Genomic DNA, 21284 nt, shown 5'->3' on the forward strand with positions numbered 1-21284 from the left:
TAAATAAATAAAAGAAAGAAAAGAAAAAAGAAAAGTTAAGTGCCTGGAGTGCTGGGTGGTGTGCTCCCATTTCTTCCCTTCCAGCAGCTTCTTCTGTCCACCTCAATATCAGGACATGCTGATCACACATCAATATCATTAAAATCTGACCTATTCCCTGAGCTGATGCAGCTCCTTCTTGAGGCTCACATTATTAATATAATTTTCATTCTTTGTTCAGCAGTATAGATAACTTCTTGTAATCTAAGAATGACTTGGTGAAAGTTCCCTAATACATTAGTTTTTAAAAAACACAAATCAGTGAGCTCAAGTTATTAACTACCTGTCATCTGTTCATTTTTGAGCCATCTCTGTCTGATTGTGAATCTGCACGATTCCAACACTCTGAGCTGGGACAGTACTTGCACAAAAGGAAAAGAAGTGGAAAATCTTTAAACACCAGTTTATGCAGACGACCAGGCCATAATAGGTGCTCAATAACTACCGAATGAATTAATGAAAGTTTGGGCCAGGTGCAATAGCTCACTCCTGTAATCCCAACATTATGGGAGGCTGAGGTGGGCAGATCACTTGAGGTCAGGAGTTTGAAACCAGCCCGGCCAACATGGGGAAACCTTATCTCTACCAAAAAAAAAAAAAAATTAGCCAGGCATGGTGGTGTGTGCCTATAATCCCAGTTATTTGGGAGGATGAGGCAGGAAAATCACTTGAACCCGAGAGGGAGAAGTTGCTTTGAGCTGAGATTGTGCCACTACACTCCAGCCTGGGTGACAGAGCGAGGCTCCATCTCATTAAAAATAATAATTATAAGAAGAAAAAAAAGGAGCTTCCAAGAAAATCCATCTTAAGATTTACATAAAAGGAAGATGATGTTTAACATGATTTATAGCCCAATACTAATATTACATTATAATAATGTTTCTAAATAACACTACAGATATGTTTAAAGACAAGTGTATTAATTAGGCTGTTCCTGCATTGCTGTAATGAAATACACAAGACTGGGTAATTTATAAAGCAAAGAGGTTTCATTGGCTCGTGGTTCTGCAGACTATACAGGAAGCATAGTGCTGACATCACTTGGCTGCTGGGGGAGTCTCAGGGAGCTTTTACTCATGGCAGAAGGCAAAGCAGGAACTTGTACGTGACATGGCAAAATCATGTGCAAGAGAGAGAGTTGGGAAGGAAGTGCCACACGCTTTTTAATGACCAGCTCTCACAAGAACTCGAGAGAACTCACTGTCAGGAAGACAGCACTAAGCCACAGGGGATCCAACGCCATGATCCAAACATCTGCCACCAGGCTCCATCTCTAGCATTGGGGATTACAACTCAACGTAAGATCTGAGTGTGGAAAAACATCCAAACCCTATCAGTCAACAGTGATCATGATCAGTCCTGAATAGGAGGGTCTTTTTTTTTTTTTTCTTTCTTCTCCCATTTCTACCTCCTCCTCCTTTTTCCTCTCCTCTTCCTCCTCGGCCTCCTCTTCATACCTCTAGCACCAAGGGTTGAAGCACCTAACCCATTTTGGATTGAGATGTTCTGATTGGGCTATCAACACTGTCCGGAGTAAACAGAAATCCATTTTGCACTAAGTGGCTGCACAGGCACAGCCTCATGCTGAATCTGGCACCTGGACAGCTCAGTGTTTCAATGACGGAATTACAAATATATCATCACCTTGAATTTGGCACTTACAAATGCCTTTTACTTTGGCCAGAGGTGGTTGTTTACAAACTTCAGACTATTTATAATTTCTGACATGGTATTTTCCTTTTTTCATTTTACTGTATGAAAGTATAATGAAAATTTTCACAAAAATATCACTAAGAAGAAAAGTAGAAGCAAGGTTAAAATATTTCTGAAATATAATTTTGGTCTTTCTTTTCCTTCCCTCCCTACCTCCCTTCCTTGATTTCTTCTTTCCTTCTCTTCCTTTTTTTAAAGAGATCAAAAACATTTATTAAGAATATGTGTGTGGTTCCCTTTCAGGTTATAATAGTAACACAGCCTGGGCAACAGTGAGACCCTGTCTCTACAAAAAATTTAAAAATTGGCCAGATATAGTGGTGCATGCCTATGATTCCAGCTACTCTGAGGATGAGGGGGGAGGATGGCTTGAGGGGAGGATGCAGTGAGCTATGGTTGTGCCACTGCACTCCAACCTGGGCAGCAGGGCAAGACTGTATCTAAATACAACAACAACAATAATAATAGAAACAGGTTTCCTTTCCCAAGTTTGGAAAATCTAGTAGCCTTCCTAGCTGGCAGCAAGCATAAAGGGAGGATTGTTCATGACCAGAGGTGTTCTAGGCATAACGAAACTGTCTTTGTGTTTAGCTACAAGGAGAACATCATGCGCCTCTCCAGCCTTCACAAGGACCGCCCGGTGGAGCCACTGGACCTGGCGGTGTTCTGGGTGGAGTTTGTGATGAGGCACAAGGGCGCGCCACACCTGCGACCTGCAGCCCACGACCTCACCTGGTACCAGTACCATTCCTTGGACGTGATTGGTTTCCTCCTGGCCATCGTGCTGACAGTGGCCTTCATTGCCTTTAAATGTTGTGCCTACGGCTACCGGAAATGCTTTGGGAAAAAAGGGCGAGTTAAGAAAGCCCACAAATCCAAAACGCATTGAGAAGTGGGTGGGAAATAAGGTGAAATGTTGAACGATTCCCTAATCAGTTCCAAACTTTAAAACAGAATCAGTGTTAAATTCATTTTATTCTTATTAAGGAAATACTTTGTATAAATTAATCAGCCCTAGAGTGCTTTAAAATTTTTTCTTAAATAAAAATAATCAAATCATTAGTCAGTAAAGATAATTGAATATGTATTGTGCCTCCTCCAGTGTCTTCGATCAGGATGACACGGGCCATCTTTCAGAGGACACGCGGACAGGCTGGCATTCTATGTTACTTTTCTTAGTTAGAAAAGTGGCCTGCTTTGGAGTATGGGATTCATAGGCGGTCCCGCCACTGCCCTTACTTCAAATGGCAGTTTTAACTTTATCTTTTGGCTTCTGTAGATGGTTGCGATTGATCCTTTACCAATAATGGTCGGTCCTCGTCTCTGTCCATGCTACATAGATGTCACCTTCAGTGTTTAAAGAAGGGGAACCTTTGTACCTTCAGAGCATAGGTGAAATGAATGAATGGCTTGGAGTGCACTGAGAACAGCATATGATTTCTTGCTTTGGGGAAAAAGAATGATGCTATAAAATTGGTAGGTGGTGTATTTGAGAAGATGATTAATGCTTATGTCAAAGGTAGCTGAATTTGATAAAAACCCAAAGCACAGCAATGAAGTGCTGGGCATGTGTGTTTTTTTCTGATGTTTCCTACAACTAAAAATATCTTAATAAATTCATATAAATTATATTTAAGTGTTTTCATTGGTGTTGCATTTATTTATTGCTAAGTTTCATTTTCTAATTACAAAAGTAGTATGTGATTATGACAGAAAATTTGGAAAATATAGAGCCTCACACACACACCTTCATTGCATGTGCACAAATAAATGGATGAGAAAAGAAAAATAGCCAGTAATCACATTGCCCAGAATAACCCCACTTGGCAAATACACATACTTACAAATATTGCAGATACACTGAATATACTTAGTGTTTGCTAACACTCTTTTTTCCACTCTGTCATGAAGATTCTCCCAAGCTGTTTTTGTATAATATTTAATTCATTTTCAGTGATCAAGCAGTATTCTATTTCATGGATATACCAGGATTTATTTAACCACAGCTTCTGGTTGGATTCACTTTTATTATTTTGTTTAATTAGAAAAAAAAAAAAAAAGACCCCAGTGGGCACGGTGGCTCATGCCTGTAATCCCAGCAGTTTGGAAAGGCAAGGCAGGTGAATCGCAGGAGGTTAGGAGTTAGAGACTAGCCTGGCCAACAATGATGAAACCCCTGTCTCTACTAAAAATACAAAAAATTAGCTGGGCGTGGTTGCAGGCACCTGTAATCCCAGCTACTCAGGAGGTTGAGGCAGGAGAATCCTTGAACGGGGCGGGGGTGGGCAGTAGAGGTTGCAGTGAGCTGAGATCACACCACTGCATTCCAGCCTGGGCAACAGAGTGGGACAAAAAAAAAAAAAGACCTCACTAGACATCCTAGTAACTAAGTTTTTCCACATACCCATTATTATTTCTGTGGGAACGTGCTTTATAACACTTACAAGAAAGTGCTAGTTGTCTCAGTCTGGGTTCCCCTGAGATGAGGATTCAAGAGCCAGGAGTTTATTTAGGAAGTAAAGGAAACTCCGATAGAGGACTGGCAGAGTGAGAAGTGGTGATGGCCACCAGGAGCCGGCTCTCTTGTGGGCAACTGGAGCTTCATCCTGCTGAGTGACTCTGGGAGCCAGTGGAGAAAAGACACCCCAGACTTATCCCAAAGAGGAGCATGGGTGTTGGGTGTTTGAGTACTTGCCTTGTCAGTGATCAAGACATACTCCCAGGTAGTCGTAATTTCTCTGCACTTCCATTTGGCCACAAAGGGACTCTGAAAGAGGGAGCTGACAAGAGAGAAGCACACGCCTTTGTCACTGAAGAGGTACACAGGGGATCCGGGTGGGGCACCACCTGCATTGCTACCCTGGGCAAATAGCTTGAGAAATACCCACACTGCATCCCCAAACTGTTAGTATCAGCGTGTGAGGGAGACAGGTTCCCACCCCCTCATTAGCACAAAGTACTATTTTGAAAAAGAAAGCCTGTCAGTTTGATAGGAGAAAAGGAGGAACTTGTTTTCAATGTGCTTTTGTGATTGTTATTATTAGAGGTTGCCTTTGTTTTCAAGTCGTTGAGCCGTCTGTGTTTATTTTTTGGAGGATATTTTCTGCTTTCCTATTGGAGTGTATTACCCTGAGGATTTGGTAAGAGTGCATACTGCATTAACCAGAATGTCCTTTTTGTCATGTACTGAATTTTCTCTACTTTTTTTTTGTTTGCCTTGTTTTACTTTTTGTTTGTTTGTTTGTTTTTGCTTTGCATTACAAGCAGAAGTTTTAAATTTGTCAGCTTCAAGTTGGAGCTGGGGTGCGGAGAGTGAAGATTTCAGCTGGTTCCCTGACCCCAGCTCCATCTCCTTCTTCCCTAGGTAGTGGCTAGAACGTTCTTTCCACACTATTTCCCGCCCTACATCCTTGAGGCTGTGCAGTGATCCCTAAACTACATCCACCCTCCTTCAAAGCCCTTCCTGGTCCACCCAGGACCATCCCCCAGCCTCTGCCCCAGCTCCCAAGATCCCATAAGAGACAGACTGGATTCTCTCTGGCCTAGAGTGCCAAATTCCTGAAAGTCAGAATCTGATTGGTCCAGCTGGGTCAGGTGTCCACTCCGTGTCCAACCAGCAATGCTGAGAGGGATTAAAGACAGAAAACATGGCTCCCACCACCTCATCACTGTGGCTACTTGGGTAAGGGGAGAGAGAACCTTGTGAGCTGCACAGAATCCACTCTGTAGAGGCTGCCTCTGGGTCAGTGGCATGGTTTGGCTGTGTCCCTAGCCATATCTCATCTTGAATTATAATTCTCATAACCTCCATGTGTCCTTAGGGAGAACCAGTGGGAAGTAATTTGAATTACGGAGGCAGTTATCTCCATGATGTTTGTGTGATAGTGAGTTCTCACGAGATCTGATGGTTGTATAGGGGGATTTCCCCCTTTTGCTCATGCTTCCTCTTGCCTGCTACCACGTAAGATGTGCCCTTGCTCTTCATTCACCTCCTGCCATGATTATGAGGCCTCCCTAGCCATGTGGAACTGTGAGTCCATGAAGCCTCTTTTTCTTTATAAATTACCCAGTCTTGGGTATTTCTTCATAGCAGTTTGAAAATGGACTAATACAATCAGCTTCTGCACAATATTTCCATTTTCCCACATTACATCTTGGCCCTTTTGTGTATTTAAGCTCACAAGTTGCTACAAATAAAGTGTTTTATTTCCTGGGTACTTCCCATAGAAGTAGAGGTGCAAAGTGCCATAGAGTGATGGCATCTAAGAGAAGCTGATTTTGTGAGTGGATTGTGAGTCCAAAATTGTTGTCATAATCAGAAAAAAAAAAAATATTTTCCTTTTTTTTTTTTTTTTTTGAGGCAGAGTCTCATTCTGTTGCCCAGGCTGGAGTGTAGTGGCACAATCTTGGCTCACTGCAACTTCTATCTCCTGGGTTCAAGCCATTCTTCCTACCTCGGCCTCCTGAGTAGCTGAGGGGACTACAGCCGCACACCACCACACCTGGCTAACTTTTGTATTTTTTAGTAGAGGCAGGGTTTCGCTGTGAAAAAAAGTATTTTCAATTCAGAAAACCAAGCAGAGCCCACTTCTTCCTCCCTGGTCTCACTGCCTTCATGTCCTCTCTCAATAACATGCTCAGGGGCCTCTTACTTTTGGCCATGGCTCACACACTCACCCTGTGTGTAATTTAAAAATGACCCCCTCTCCACCCCTCCTGATTGCCATATCCTTCACAATGTGACTTTGCAACTCTTCTCATGAAAAGGAGGAATCTATTTCTCCAGACTGCGGGTCCTGGCTGTCCTGTGACCTGCCCTGGCTGATAGAATGTAGCAGATGATGAGCACTGGGTTCAAGTCTGGGCCTCAAGAAGCCTCCCCAGCTGCTGCGAGCACAGCCTGGGCTAGCACTGCTGCATGATGTTCCTATCACCCTAGTCGCTTCAGCCAGTAGCGAGCCAATGGCCAGCCCTCCAGCTGTCTGGTTGTGCTTAGCTGGACACGGCACAGATCCACAGACCCACCCAGGCGACTCATACATTTGTGAACTATAATAATCAGTTGTTTTCAGTCATTAAGTTTTGAGGTGGTTTGTTACACAGCAATTGCCGACACATTCACATCTGGCTCTAAATGTATCACTTTTCATGTGTTGCATCTGAAGACCTTCAGAGGACAAAGCTGTTCCACCTACCCTGTAGCCACTGCAGCATGGAAAGCCATGCTTAGCTGCACACGGTAGGCATGCAGTCTGGGTCTGTGGAATGGACTTGCAACCATATCACCTGAGTGATCTTTCAAAGGGGAAAGAAGGCTCAGTAGGGAGTGCAGAGGGCACTACTGTGGAAGTAGGGGCAGGGGATAGCTGCTGATGTCTATAGATGGTGATCGATGTGTCTCCAAGCATGGAGCTAGGAATGATGCAGGAATTTTATGGGGAAGAAATGTGGGTATGATAAGAAAGCTCATTTTCTAGCCATCTGAATTCCATGAAGTAGAAAGAGGCTGCTCCTGAGAGTAACGAGCTCCCAGGTATTAGAGGTGTCCAAGCACAGGCTGAAGAACTCCTCCCATTTGGCTGGATGGGCAAACTTGGAGTGGGAATTCCACTTAAGCAGCCTTGGCCCTAGATGTCTCTGAGTTTTGTTCCTGTTGTCTTGCAGTGCATAGAAAATTTCCCAAAGGCCAGCATTTCATTGTTCTAACTGTGACCTGGATCGTCTTTCCTAGCTATAAATGACAGGGAAATCTTTTGGGCTCCACTTTTGGGTTAGGGAATCAGAATTCCTCCTCTCCTGCCTGTTTTTGATGCTCTTTATCTTGTAGTATTCTGCTAGTGGGAATCCACTTTCTTATCCCACAAGTCATCCAGTCTCTGGGAAGGAGGAGTACTCTCCCCAGGGCCTCTTGGTCTGCCCCTCCTCTCCTCTCCAACTGTCCTGACCACATCTCCCCATCCAGGGCTCATAGGCTGTGTCTCCCTCAGACTTGGCTATAAGCCAACCCCACTTCTACCATCTCCCCTTCCCAAACAGGCCCCTGTACTTCACCACACACATGTGAATAACAGAAATGTTGAATGGCAACATGATGTGGAGTTTTTACTCCAGAGCCCTGGGCACTCTTCAAAGCCCTGGGTTGACAGAGACTCAGGGAGGCAGTTGGATCTCAAAGTTCCAAGGGTCTGGGATCTAACGGTGATAGCTCTAGTGAAGCCCTCCCACCCTGCCAGGAGACCCATTCCTATAAGAAATATGACTGAAGAGCTCAACTGCCTCACTTTGACAGCCAATTCTGCCATTCGCATTTTCATCGATGTGTATTGGGCAAAGGGCAGAGCTTTTTCTTGTGGTTAATTTTTGTTTCATCCAGAAGAGGACCCCAAAGGAAGGTCAGTATTTAGGTCCCAGAGTAGCTCTTTAAAAACCTTTAAAGGAAAAGGGAGTTGGGATAGTAAAGAGCCATGGGATGGACCTTTGAGGATTTAGGAACGTGGGACAGGAGGAGAAAGCCTCTGAGAGCCTTTATTCCACCATCTTGACATCTATGTTAGTGTTTCTCAATTTTTAAGAAGCTGTGGATGTTGAGAGGACCCCTTAAAGGAGTTTTGAGAGCTGCTGATATGGATTTCTCATTAGCCATTAGTTATCAGTGTCTAGAAGAGAGGGAGAGGGGCCTCTATTAAACTAAGCATATTATCTATTGCTGTATAACAAATTATGGTAAACTCAGTTGCTTAAAAGAACATCCATTGATTATCTCACAGTTCCATGGTCCAGGAGTCCGGGCATGTCTTTACTGGGTTGTTCGTTTAGGGTCTCACAGGCTGCAGTCCTTTCTGGAGTTCAGCTACCTCTTCCAAGCTCATATGCTTATTGGAGAATTCAGTTTCTTATGGTTGTAGGACTGAGCCCCTCAGTTCCTTGGTACATGGCCCTCATCTCAGGCCATTTGCATCATGGCTGTTTTCCTCTTTCTTTCTTTTCCTCTCTCTCTTTCTTCTTCTATCCTTCCTTCCCTTCTTTCTTTTTCTCTTTGTTTTCTTTCTTTCCTTCTTTCTTTCTTTCTTTCTTTCTTTCTTTCTTTCTTTCTTTCTTTCTTTCTTTCTTTCTTTCTTTCTTTCTTTTCTTTCCTTTTCTCTCTCTCTCTCTTTCTTCTTCCTTCCTTCTTTCTTTTCTTTTCTTTCTTCCTTTTTTTTTTTTCAAGATGGATTTTCACTCTTGTTGCCCAGGCTGTAGTGCAATTGTGTAATCTTGGCTCACTGCAACCTCTGCTCCCCTGGTTCAAGCAATTATCCTGTCTCAGCCTCCTGAGTAGCTGGGATTACAGGCGCCCGCCACAATGCCCAGCTAATTTTTGGTATTTTTAGTAGAGATGGGGTTTCATCATTGTTGGCCAGGCTGATCTCGAACTCCTGACCTAAGATGATCTGCCCTCCTAGGCCTTCCAAAGTGTTGGGATTACAAGCATGAGCCACCACATCCAGCTGGCTGTTTACTTTTCAAGGCCAGTAGAATGTTTTTTTTCAGTCTGCTAAGGGAATCTCACATGATGTAATGTGATCATGGGAGTGACATCCCACCATTTTTGCCATATGATGAAATCCACTCAAGAGAGGGTCACCCATCACCTTTGCCATACTCTATTGGTTAGAAGGAAGTCACAGGTTCCACCCATACAACCTCAAGGGGATGGCTGTATGGAAGGGTATAGATCATTGGGGTCATCATAGGGCGTGTTGCCATACCCCATATTTTACAAATTCTGTTGATCTCAAAAGACCTTCAGGAAGAGATGACAGAAGCCATTACAGAAGCAGCAGTAGACTCGAGTGAGGAGGTATCAGAGGAAGCAGAGGACCTGGGGCCTCTTGAATCAGATGACAATGGTAAGAATGTCAGCCACATCTCTGCTTTCCTGCCCCATCTCAGCCACTAACTTTTTGACTGCAGCCCCAGCCTCGGTCTCCCTTTTTCCATCCACACAATGGACATCACACCACACATGAAGCTGGAGCTGTGCAGGTGGAGGCAAGGCCAGGGGTACCAGGGCACCTCCTGTCATGGTCATTTCCACACTGCACCTGGGTGGTCTTTGTTTTCATAGGAACCTTTCAACAAGTCGTGAACCTCCTGGACATCATTGACAGCGACTCAGCAAAGACGGACACGACAGGGGCAGGCCTTGACATGCGGAAGACTTTGGCCTCAGTGATAATCACGGAGAAGGCCACTGCTGAGCCCTCTGTGGTGATGAACACTCTCATCCGCTGCCTACAGGTGCCGGAGGTAGGGTCCTCACCCACAGGGCTCAGCCACCTCTAGCTGTGTATGCTGTGTGTCCACCACCCAGCGCATAGTTACTATCACAGATGTGGTGCGTGGTACTGGGATACAGAGATGATCAAGACTATGAGGTGCTTACTCCTTGAGTACCAATTGGGACCTGGGATGTTCACAATTTTTAAAAGTTCCCTTGTATTCGGACATAGTGGGTTTGGGAGCCATTGTCCTGGAGCATATGAGTTGAGTTGCAAAGATGTTGAACAAGTGGGCATGGAAAGTAAAGACACACCAGACACAGGGTGCAGGGATGTTTGGCTAGTGGGGAGATGTTTAGCTGGGTTAGGGGACTGGGCTAGAGGATGTTGGAGGGAGTGATACAGTGTGCAACCAGAGACCGTGATGGGCTTGTACAGACAAGGTTTGTATCACCTTGTACCAGACAAGGTTTTGGACTAGACAGAGTTTTAGACCAGAGCTGGTCCAAACCTTGCTGGGGCCCGCCTCCAGAGTTTCTGATTCAGTAAGTCTGGGGTGGAGCCTGAGAATCAGAATTTCTAACAAGTTCCCAAGTGATGCTGAGGCTGATCTGGAGAGCACACGTTGAGAACTCCTATATTTTAGACTACCTGTTAGCCTTGGGGTGGGTAGCAACGGGGTGCTATGAGGAGGAGCTTATTTATAAAAAGCTTCATTATTTTTGTTGGATTTGGATTTACATGTGCATTTTCCCCCTTTTATTTTTAGTTGACACATAACAATTGTAGGTATATATAGGATACAAAGTAATATTTCAGAACATATATACAATGTATAATGACCAAATCAGGGTAATTCGCGTTTCCATTGCTGAAAACAATTTATCATTTCTTTGTGTTGCAAGCATTCAAAACTGTTTATTGAAAATATACAATCAATCATTGTTAAATGTATTTATACCTACAGTGCTATAGAAGATAATTTATTCCTTCTCTCCAGCTGTAATTTTGTATCTGTTAACCAACATCTCCCAATCCCCTTCTGCTCCTACCTTTCCCAGACCCTAATACCAAAATTCTACTCTTGACTTCTATGAGCTCACCTTTTTTGTAGCTCCCATGTACAAGTGAGAACATGTGGTATTTATCTGTCTGTGCCTGACTTACTTCACTTGACATAGTGTCCTCCAGTTTCATTCATGTTGCTGTAAATGACAAGGTTTCATTCTTTTTACAGTTGAATAATATTCCATTGTGCACATATACCACACTTTCTTTATTCCTTCATCCATTGATGGGCACTTGAGTTGATTCCATATCTTGGCTATTGTGAATAGTATTGCAATAAACATGGAAATGCAGATATCTCTTTGATATATTGATTTCCTTTCTTTTGGATACACACCCAGCAGTAGAATTGCAGATCATATGGTAGTTCTAGTTTTACTTTTTTGAGGAACCTCCATACAGTTTTCCATAATGGCTACAGTAATTTACAGTCTTACCAACAGTTTATGAGGGTTCCCCTTTCTCCACATCCTTGCTATCGTCTGTTATTTTCTATATTTTGGGTAAAAGCCATTTTGACTGGAGCGAGATGATATCTCGTTGTGATTTGGACTTGCATTTCTCTGATGATTAGTGAGGTTGAACATTTTATTGTATCTCTGTTGGCCATTTGTATGTCTTCTTTTGAGAAATGTCTGTTCAGATCTTTTGCCCATTTTTAAATTGGATTTTTTTTTCTTTCTTTTTTTGTTTTTGTTTGAGCTCCTTGTATATCCTGGTTATTAATCTCTTGTAGGATGGAGAGTTTGCAGATATATTCTCCCATTCTGTGGGTTGTCTCTTCACTTTGTGCATTGTTTTCTTTGCTGTGCAGAAGTTTTTTTGCTTGACATAATCCCATTTGTCTATTTTTGCTTTTGTTGCCTGTGCTTTTGAGGTCTTACACAAAAAAAACTTTGCCCAAACCAATTTCCTGGAGCATTTCCCCAGTGATTTTTTTTTCTAGTAATTTCGTAGTTTTAGTTCTTGGATTTAAGTCTCTAGTCCATTTTGATTTGATTTTTGCATATGGTGAGAGATAGGGGTTTAGTTTCATTCTTCTGCATATGGTTATCTAGCTTTCCTAGCACCATTTATTGAAGAAACTGTCCTTTCACCATTGTATGTTCCTAGCACCTTTGTCAAAAATGAGTTAACTGTAAGTACATAGATTGACATCTGGGTTCTCTATTCTGTTCCATTGGTCTATGTGTATGTTTTTATGCCAGTAAGTACCATGCTATTTTGGTTACTATGACTTTATAGTATATTTTGAAGTCAGGTAGTGTGATGCCTCCAGCTTTATTCTTTTTGCTCAGGAATGGCTTGTCTATTTAGGGTCTTTTATGGTTTCATGTAAAAATTGTCTGTAAAGGATGTCATTAGTATTTTGACACAGATTTCAGTGAATCTGTAAATTGCTTCTGGTAGTATTGTCATTTTCATAATATTAATTTTTCTATCAATGAGCATGAAATGAAATAGCTTTCCTATTTTTGTGCCTTCTTCAATTTTTTCATCAGTATTTTATAGTTTCCCTTGCATAGATCTTTCACTTCTTTGGTTAAATATATTCCTAGGTGTATTGTATTTTTTTGTAGCTATTGTAAATGAGATGGCTTTCTTGATTTTTTTTCAGATTGTGTGAAGTATTCTGTTGTTTGCTGTTTGGCATATATTAATTTTTGTGTGTCAATTTTGTAATGTGCAACTTAACTAAATTTATTTATCAGTTCTAGCAGTTTTTGGATGGAGTCTTTGTATTTTTCTAGTGTGAGACTGCATCATCTGTGAACAGAGATAATTTAACTTCTTCCTTTCTATTTTGTATGCCCTTTATTTATTTCTCTTGCCTGAGAGAAATTGCTTATTTGCTCTGGCCAGGACTTCCAGTATTATGTTGAATAGCAGTAGTAAAAAGTGCATTCTTGTCTTGCTCCAGATTTTAAAGGAAAGGCTTTCACATTTTTTCCATGTGGTACAATGTTAGCTGTGGGTTTGTCATATATGGCTTTTATTGTGAGGTATATACCTTCTATAACCAGTTTGTTGAGTTTTTTTTTTTTAAATCATAAAGGGATGTTGAATTTATCAAATACTTTTCAGCATATGTTTAAATGATCATATGATTATTGTTCTTGGCTCTGTTAATGTGATGTATCACATTTATTGATTTGCATGTATTGAACCATCCTTGCATCCTTGGGTGAATCCCACTTGATCATGGTGAATGATCTTTTTATTGTGTTTTTGAATTTGGTTTGCTAATATTTTGTTGAGGATTTCTGTATCTATGTTCATCGCAGATACTGGCCTGTAGTTTTCTCTTTTGTGTTGTGTTCCTATCTGGTTTTTGTATTAGGGTAATGCTGGCCTTGTAGTATGAGTTTGGAAGTATTCCTTCCTTATCAATATTTTTTTAATAGTTTGAGTGGAATTGGTATTTGTTTTTATTTAATGTTTGGTAGAATTCAGCAGTGAATCCATCCAGTCCTGGGCTTTTCTTTGATGATAAACTTTTTATTACTGCCTCAATCTCATTATTCAACATTGGTTCATTGGAGTTTTCTATTTCTCCATTGTTCAACTTTGGCAGGCTGCATGTGTCCAGGAATTTATCTGTTTCCTATAGGTTTTCAAATTTGTTGGCATATGGTTGTTCATAATTCTAATAATTCTTTGTATTTATTTTATTATTATTATTATTTTTTGTGACACAGTTTTACTCTGTTGCCTGGTCTAGAGTGAAGTGGTGTGATCTTGGCTCACTGCAACTTCTGCCTCCTAGGTGCAAGCAATTCTCCTGCCTCAGCCTCCCAAGTAGCTGCCATTACAAGCATGCACCACCATACCTGGCTAATTTTTGTATTTTTGGTAAAGATGGGATTTTGCCATGTTGGCCAGGCTGGTCTCTAACTACTGACCTAAAGTGATCTTCTTGTTTCAGCCTCCCAAAGTGCTGGGATTATAGACATGAGCCACCGTGCCTGGCCAGTTCTCTGTATTTCTGCCAATCTCAGTTATGTCTCCTTTCATTTCTGATTTTATTTATTTGGGTCTTCACTCTTTTATTTTTTATTCTAGCTAAATGTTTATCAATTTTGTTTGTTTTTTCAAAAACTCAACTTTTGTTCCACCGTATTGTTTTATTACTCTTGATTTTATTTATCTCTGCACCGATCTCTGTCCTTCTTCAAATTTTGGGTTGGGTGTATTCTGGCTGTTTTAGTTCTTTGATGTGCATTATTAGGTTGCTTATTTGAATTCTTTCTACTTTTTTGATATAGGCTTTTATTACCATAAACTTCCCTGTTAGTACTGCTTTTGCTGTATCACATAGATTTTTGTGTGTTGCATTTCCATTTCCATTCATTTCAAGAAAATTTTTAATTTCCTTCTTAATTTCTTCATTGACCCAATGGTCATCCAGCAATATATTGCTTAATTTCTATGTGTTTGTTTATTTTCCAAAGGTTTTTTGTGGTTGATTTCTAGTTTTATTCTATTGTGGTCAGAACAAATAATATGATCTATATGTTTCTGAATTGGTTGAGGCTTGTTTTCTGGCCCAAGATATGGTATATTTTGTGGAATATTCCATGTGCTGATGAGAAGAATGTGCATTCTGCGGCCATTGGGTGACGAGTTCTGTAAATGTCATTTAAGCCTGTTTGATCTAGTATGTATTTTAATTGCGATGTTTCTTCATTGATTTTCTGTCTGTCAGTTCATTACTGAGAATGTGGTGTTTAAGTCCCCTACCGTTATCGTATTGCCGTATATCTCTCCCTTTATATCTATTAATGTTTGATTTATGTACTTTGGAGCTCCTGGGTTGGGTGCATAGATATTTCTAGTTATTATATCCTCTTGCTGAATTGACCCCTTTATCATTATAGAGTGACCTTTGTCTCTTTTACAGTCTTTGATTTGTAGTCTATTTTTTCTGATGTAAGTATTGTTACTTCTGCTCTCTTTTGGTTTTGAGTTGTATGGAATATCTTTTTCCATCACTTCATTTTCAGTCGTCTGTGTGTGTCTTTATAAGTGAAGTCAGTTTCTTGTAGGCAGTGTATAGTTGGATCTTTGTTTTTTTAATCTGTTCAGCCACTCTATGGCTTATAATTGGAGAGCTGAATTCATTTACATTCAGTGTTGTTACTGATAAATAAAGACTTACTACTGCCATGATGTTGCTTGCTTTCTGGTTGTTTTGTAATTCCTCTCTTCCTTTCTTTATGCTGTTATGTTTTAAATAATTAATTTTTATTTTTAGTGAGTCTGTTATAGGATTTTGTATAGTGGTTGCCACAAGGATTACCAAAAATATATTATACATATAAGTATTTTTAAAGAGATGATAGTTTATCTTAGATCACAAAGCAAAAATAGGAAGAAAGAAAAAAATTTAAAAGCCTACATTTAATAACTGCCACATGGATGGTGCCAGAGGGAGGGAGCCCAGAACCATGAACCAAAATGAACCACTTTTTTTTATAAATTATCCAGCCTCAGGTATTCCTTTATAGCAATGCAAGAACACACTAACACAGGCTTTTTTAAAAAAAATGTAGGCTTTATTTTTATTCAGATATGCTGAGATCAACAGCTGAGGAGACACTCGCTCTTGAAAGGACAATTTATTGGCTGGGCATGGTGGCTCATGCCAGGAGTTCAAAACCAACCTGGGCAACATAGCAAGACCACAGATTTTTTTTCTTAAAAAAAAAATCGGGCATGGTGGCACCTGTCTGTAGTCCCAGCTACTTGGCAGGCTGAGGTAGGAGCGTTGTTGTTTGAGTCAAGGCAGCAGTGAGCCATTTTGTGGCACTGTACTCTAGCCTGAGTGACAGAGCAAGACTCCGTCTCAGTAAAAACAAAAAGGAGAAAAGGCAGTTTGGTACTTACAGTTCCCAAGAGAAGGGGCCCACCACACCATGCAGGATCACACAGGGAAGCACTGGGGTCCATGAGGAGGCAGAAGGAGGCAGGGGAAATTATAGGCATCAGGCTTTATTGTGGTTTCTGTGGAAAGAGACTGGCGAGGTAGGGTAAGAAGGCTCAGGATTGGCTAGTTTGAATATTCTCTGTGGACTCTGGGGCAAAGTAGCTATCCCAGTTGTCTGATACCTGCCCTGAGGGATTAGGGCAGGTGGATAGTGGCCCAGAGTGTGACAGCCCAATAAAGGAGGTGATTGGGAGAGGGGGTCTGGGTTGGTTGGAACACTTGACTGCTCAGGGTGCCCTAATGAAGTACCATAGTCTGGGTGGCTTAGAAAACAGAAATTTATTTTCTCACAATTCTGGAAGCTGGAAGTCCCTGATTGAGGTGTGATATGGTTTGGCTGTGTCCCCACCGAAATCTCATTTTGATTATAGCTCCCATAATTCCCACGTGTCATGGGAGGTAATTGAATCATGGAGTGGTTTCCCTCATACTGTTCTCATGGTAGTGAATAAGTCTCACAAGGTCTGATGGTTTCATAAGGGGTTTCCCCTTTCTCTTGGCTCTCGTTCTCTCTTGCCTGCTGCCATGCAAAATGTGACTGTGTTTCCCCTTTGTTGTCTACCATGATTGTGAGGCCTTCCAACCATGTGGAACTGTGAGGCCATTAAATCTCTTTTTCTTTATAAATTACCCAGTCTCAGGCATGTTTATATTAGCAGTGCAAGAACAGACTAATATAAAGTGTCAGCAAATTTGGTTTCTGTGCAGCCTTGCTTCCTTGCTGGCTTTCTTGCATGACTGCCCTCTCACTGTGTCCTCACATGAGTCTTCTGTGCATGCACAGACACAGAGAAAGCTCTCCTGAGTGTTCTCTTCCTTTTATAAGGGCACCATCCCATGAGATTAGCCTCCCACCCCTGTGACTTCATTTAACCCTAATTACTTCCAAAAAGGCTAATCTCCAAATACTATCCCAGTGGGGATTAGGGCTTCAACACAGGAATTTTTAGGGCAATGATTCAGTCCATAACAGTTGTTTTGTATTTAAAAACATGCTCGTGGACAACTTGCTTACTATCTCTAGGAGTTGGCTAGCTCTGGAAGGAGTAGTCTCTCTAGGGTCAGCTAAGACCCAGGTGTCAAAGCATCAGGAATTGCAGAAAGTAAGAAATCATGATTAACACACAGATCTTACTGAGTCATCAGTGGCAATAAACAGACGATAAACAAATAGGCACATTTTAAAAATTAACATGCATCAAAGATTTTGTTTACTCCTTAATTAGTTAAGGAATCAGTAAGATGTTAAAAGCTGTTCAAATGAGAATTTGACCTATAGAGATTTATATGCTTTACCAGACAAAATCCATTTGCATTGCCATGAACTGGAATGATTTTCATTGCTATGGAGGAAACACGTGCATTGTTATCAGTTTTCTAGGACCTAACTTTTTTCCTTACAGAGATGTAAAGTGGCTTTGGCAATCCCAGATATACACTCTACAGAATCCAGTAATTCCACAGCGTCTGCCAGGCAGAACCAAGCGCTGCTCTGGGAGGCCACTCAGTGATTGCTCTTGTTATCTCAAGTCTTTGACAGTTTTTCTCTTGTGACTATAAATATTCTCCGAAGTTTATTCTTGATCACAAAAAAAGGCTGATCATCTCATAATTTGCCTGGCTATTTGTATAGGGTGCAGTAAGTGCGTTAATTAAAGCATATTGGCCTCCTTGAGTTTACTGTGAAAATCCAGAACCTGCGTTCTCAACAGGGTGATATTGCCTCTAATTAAGTAAAACTAGTCCTTGGGTGGCAAAGAAAATTTTACTTTTTCATGTGTAAAGCACAGATATGTATACAGCACATGAACAAGTGCCTGTCTGTGTCACTAAAGTGTCCTTGGGGTATGATTAGGAAAAAAGGTCTAAATGCCCTTGGGAGTGACAATAATGATAATAACAATAAAGACTGAGAAACGCTGGTCTTGAGCCACACAGTACCGGGCAGCCACCAAGGCCACATCATTAATTTCTGGGAGCCCTGAAAACCCCTATTATTTGCTGTCCCAAAAATAGGAAACCAAGACCAAGACTCCCTGTACTGGCTTTCACCAGTAGAACTTACACATTTGGGTGAATTTCCCTCTTCTTAAGGTCCCCAAATTTGCTAAGATCTCTGGACTGTTGAGAGCAACCTCCCTACCAGTAGACGTAGCAGGACATTTTTCCCTGAGGGCTTCGCAGGCAATGGCACCACATAGAAAGTCAACCCTCACTCCTTAAGAGTGGCTTTCCGTGGCTGATTAAATGAGTATTCTCAAATACGACCCTCCAGGTGTGATCTGGGATATGCAATCCATCTGCCCAATCCCATTCTAAACCAGGTCATTTTCAGTGGTGATAAGCACTATCATGCAGGAATTAGAAGAGAGTAAGAGGCAATTTTCCTGGCCCACATGCTCCCTGGTGAGCCTGCCTTCTAGGGCTTTCAAGATGGCCAGTGCCCCATGCATAGAGAACCCTATGTGTTGATTGCTTAACACCTGCCTCACCAGATGTTGACTGAAATCAGGGACAGGAATACAGATATACAAGACAGGGCCAGTGGGATGAGTAGGGCAGGAGAAGGGAAGCAGGAGGATTTGGAAACAGAGGAGTTGAGATCTAAGAGGTTGGAGGCTGGCAGTTGGGGTGTAGGGAAGGAGGACAGTGGGAGAGAGAGGTGGACTTGTGCTTGGGTCCATCCCACCCACCATACTTGTGTCCCAGATTTCCACCCAGCGCAAGGTCAACATTTACAACATCCTCCAGGAGATCATCCAGCAGGAGGGGGAGCTGGAGGAGCAGTGCGTGCGGAGGCTGGTGGCCATCGCCTCCAAGGAGATGAGGGAGATCCCAGAGGTAGGACCCCAGGCTCCATCGGTGCCTTCCCTCTGCCAGCCCAGGAGCTGGGCCACTGGGGCCTGGCCCAGAATGCCCACAGCCCTGTGTAGTCACCTCTCATAGCAGGTGTAAGATTGAGCCTAAGGGAGCCAGGAGGGATGGAGAGAGCCTGGGGCAGGAAGCTTTTCCTGGAGGCCCAGTTGGGGGAGGTGTCATATGTCCCACTCCTGTCCCTCCCTCCCTTTCCTCCTTCTCTCCCCTTCCTCCCCCCTGCAGATGGAGGGCTACATCAAGGCAGAGGTGGCCAGTGACACCCTGGTGGCTCTGTCCCGAAACCACTTCAGCTTGGTCATGTACGAGCTGCAACACCACCTCAAGCCCCTCAACCTCACCGACGAATTTGTCATCATCACCCTGGCCAAGCTGGCCAATGGCAATGGTAGGGGCTTGAGGACCCTCAGCCTGGTGCAGGGCACCCTCCTGGTCTCTGCCTCTCTGTGCCCCTCCTGTCTGTCCCTATGTTAGCCTCTTCGCCTTCTCTTCCATTTCTCTCTTTTTCCCTCTAAAATTTCTTCCTTTCGTCTCTGCAGTCCCTTTGTCTCTCTTAGCTGTTAAGCTTCTCTCTGTTTCTGCCTCTCATCCTTCTTCCCCTCTCTCTACTGTTTCCGCTCCACCTTCATTGTTCTGTCTTGCCATCTGTCTCTGTCTTTTAATTTCCTTCCTTCCTCTTTCTTTTCCTTTTTTGCCTGCCTTACTACTTACTCCTTACCCTCCTTCTCCCTTTCTTTTTCTCCTTCCCTCCTTCCTTCCTCCTTCACTCTCTTCCTCCCTCCTTCCTTTCTTCTCTCCCTCCCTCCTTCCTTTCTTCTCTCCCTCCCTTTTTTCCATTTCTTCCCTCCCTTTCCTCCCTGTCTCTCCTTCCTTCCTTCCTTCCTTCCTTCCTTCCTTCCTTCCTTCCTTCCTTCCTTCCTTCCTTCTCTCTTCATCCTCCCTCCCTTCCTTTCATCCAGGAAACAGGCACTGAGCGCCTACCCCACGCAGGCTTTGTGGCGGGTACCTGGCCACTACACTGAATAACACACACACACGGCTCCTGTGCTCAGAAAGGACCAACAGGCAAACAAGAAAATAGACGTTGATAACATGAGATGATGGGTATGAGGAGAATAGCCACGTGGCCGTTTGAGATCTGGCTAAGGGGAGGGGACCACATCTCTGCAGCCTTCAGTGACGTAGCAATATTTCAGCTAAGACCTGAAGGTGGAGAGGAGGGTGTCCGTGTGAAGCATGGGATGGGGAGAACATTCCACATGGAGTGAACATCACAAAGGCTCTGGGGCAGAGCAGAGCTTGGTTTCTCTGAAGAGCTGAGAGGGGGATGTGGCTGGAGTTAAGGAGCGAGAGGGAGACGAGGCGGAGGGTGAGGTGGGGACTTGCGGACGTCCCTGGGGCACTAGGAAGCTACTGAAGGATGTTAAGCTGCAGAGTTGCCTGGCGAATGTAGGTTCTGGGAAGGCCTTTTGGCTGTTGCCTGGATGGAGGTGGGTACCTGCCATGGTGGCTGGGCTGAGAAGCATGTGGTGAGTGGTGACAGGTGGGAAGGGCTCTGAAACGGGACCTGCCAAAGCGGGGGAAGGAGTGGAGGTGGCAAGCCACTGGGAGCGGGCTGACCTACTTCCCCGAGCTAGAAGCATGGAGAGCTGGGAGGTCAAGTGAAGAACTTCATGCTGTGTGTGGAGCTCACGTGACCTGTGGGAGGTCCCAGGGGAGAGGTGGAGGGGGCAGTTGATTTGTGGTGCAGAGTTCAGAGGGCAGGCCTGACCTTGGCCTTGGTCCTTGGTGACCTCAGAGCTAGGGGATGTTCAAAGCCATTGATACCCAGGAGTGAAAGTAGAGAGAGAAGGACCCAGCCTGGAGGAGCCCTGGCATTGGGAAGGCTCAGGAGGAGTCATGAGAGACAGCGTGGAATGCGAGGCCTGGCACAGGGAGAATAATCTCGAAGGGTGGAGGCCCGGTAAAACCCATCCTGCTGAGGGCTCCAGTCAGATGAGGCTGGAGAAGGCGGGAGGTGGGAGCTTCACGGCTTGCTGGGATGAAGGCCTGGCTGGAGTGGGAGGGGAGGAATGGAAGGCAGGGAGTGTCAGCCTGGAAAGATGACAAGGGACAGCAGCTGGGGGGCCCGAGGTGGGGAAGGGAAGGCCCAGGCCTGTTGGGTACTCATGCCAGAGGCCCAGGAGAGAGGGACACATGGATGGCACCAGAGGGAGGGGGCCCAGCCAGGGGAGTCATGTGGGTTTTATTATTATTTCCTTATTATACATATATACAATCTTATTATCACGAAGTCTGAAGACGGGAGCGTGCTCAGGGTGGAGCGGAGGGACCTGCCTCCC

At 43.3% G+C, this 21284-nt stretch overlaps 2 protein-coding genes across 10 annotated transcripts in view; both read left to right on the top strand.

Moving 5' to 3' along the window:
• The window catches only part of LOC108310640 (UDP-glucuronosyltransferase 1-6), an 85234-nt gene extending 81851 nt beyond the window's left edge, over positions 1–3383 (top strand). For all 9 annotated transcript variants that reach the window (XM_017537706.2, XM_037741749.1, XM_017537705.2 and 6 more), the window contains one exon: positions 2344–3383. In XM_017537706.2, coding sequence (XP_017393195.1) covers positions 2344–2641 — 298 coding nt within the window. In that variant the 3' untranslated portion in view covers positions 2642–3383. The remainder of the gene's footprint in view (positions 1–2343) is intronic.
• A 2081-nt stretch (positions 3384–5464) lies between these two features.
• The window catches only part of MROH2A (maestro heat like repeat family member 2A), a 57526-nt gene continuing 41706 nt past the window's right edge, over positions 5465–21284 (top strand). The window contains exons 1-5 of the mRNA XM_037741750.1: positions 5465–5494; positions 9534–9641; positions 9860–10041; positions 18778–18909; positions 19168–19330. Of these exons, the coding sequence (XP_037597678.1) occupies positions 9548–9641; positions 9860–10041; positions 18778–18909; positions 19168–19330 (571 nt within the window). The 5' untranslated portion in view covers positions 5465–5494; positions 9534–9547. The remainder of the gene's footprint in view (positions 5495–9533; positions 9642–9859; positions 10042–18777; positions 18910–19167; positions 19331–21284) is intronic.

Source organism: Cebus imitator, unplaced genomic scaffold (genome assembly GCF_001604975.1).
Source record: "Cebus imitator isolate Cc_AM_T3 unplaced genomic scaffold, Cebus_imitator-1.0 Scaffold106, whole genome shotgun sequence".
Lineage (NCBI taxonomy): Eukaryota > Metazoa > Chordata > Mammalia > Primates > Cebidae > Cebus > Cebus imitator.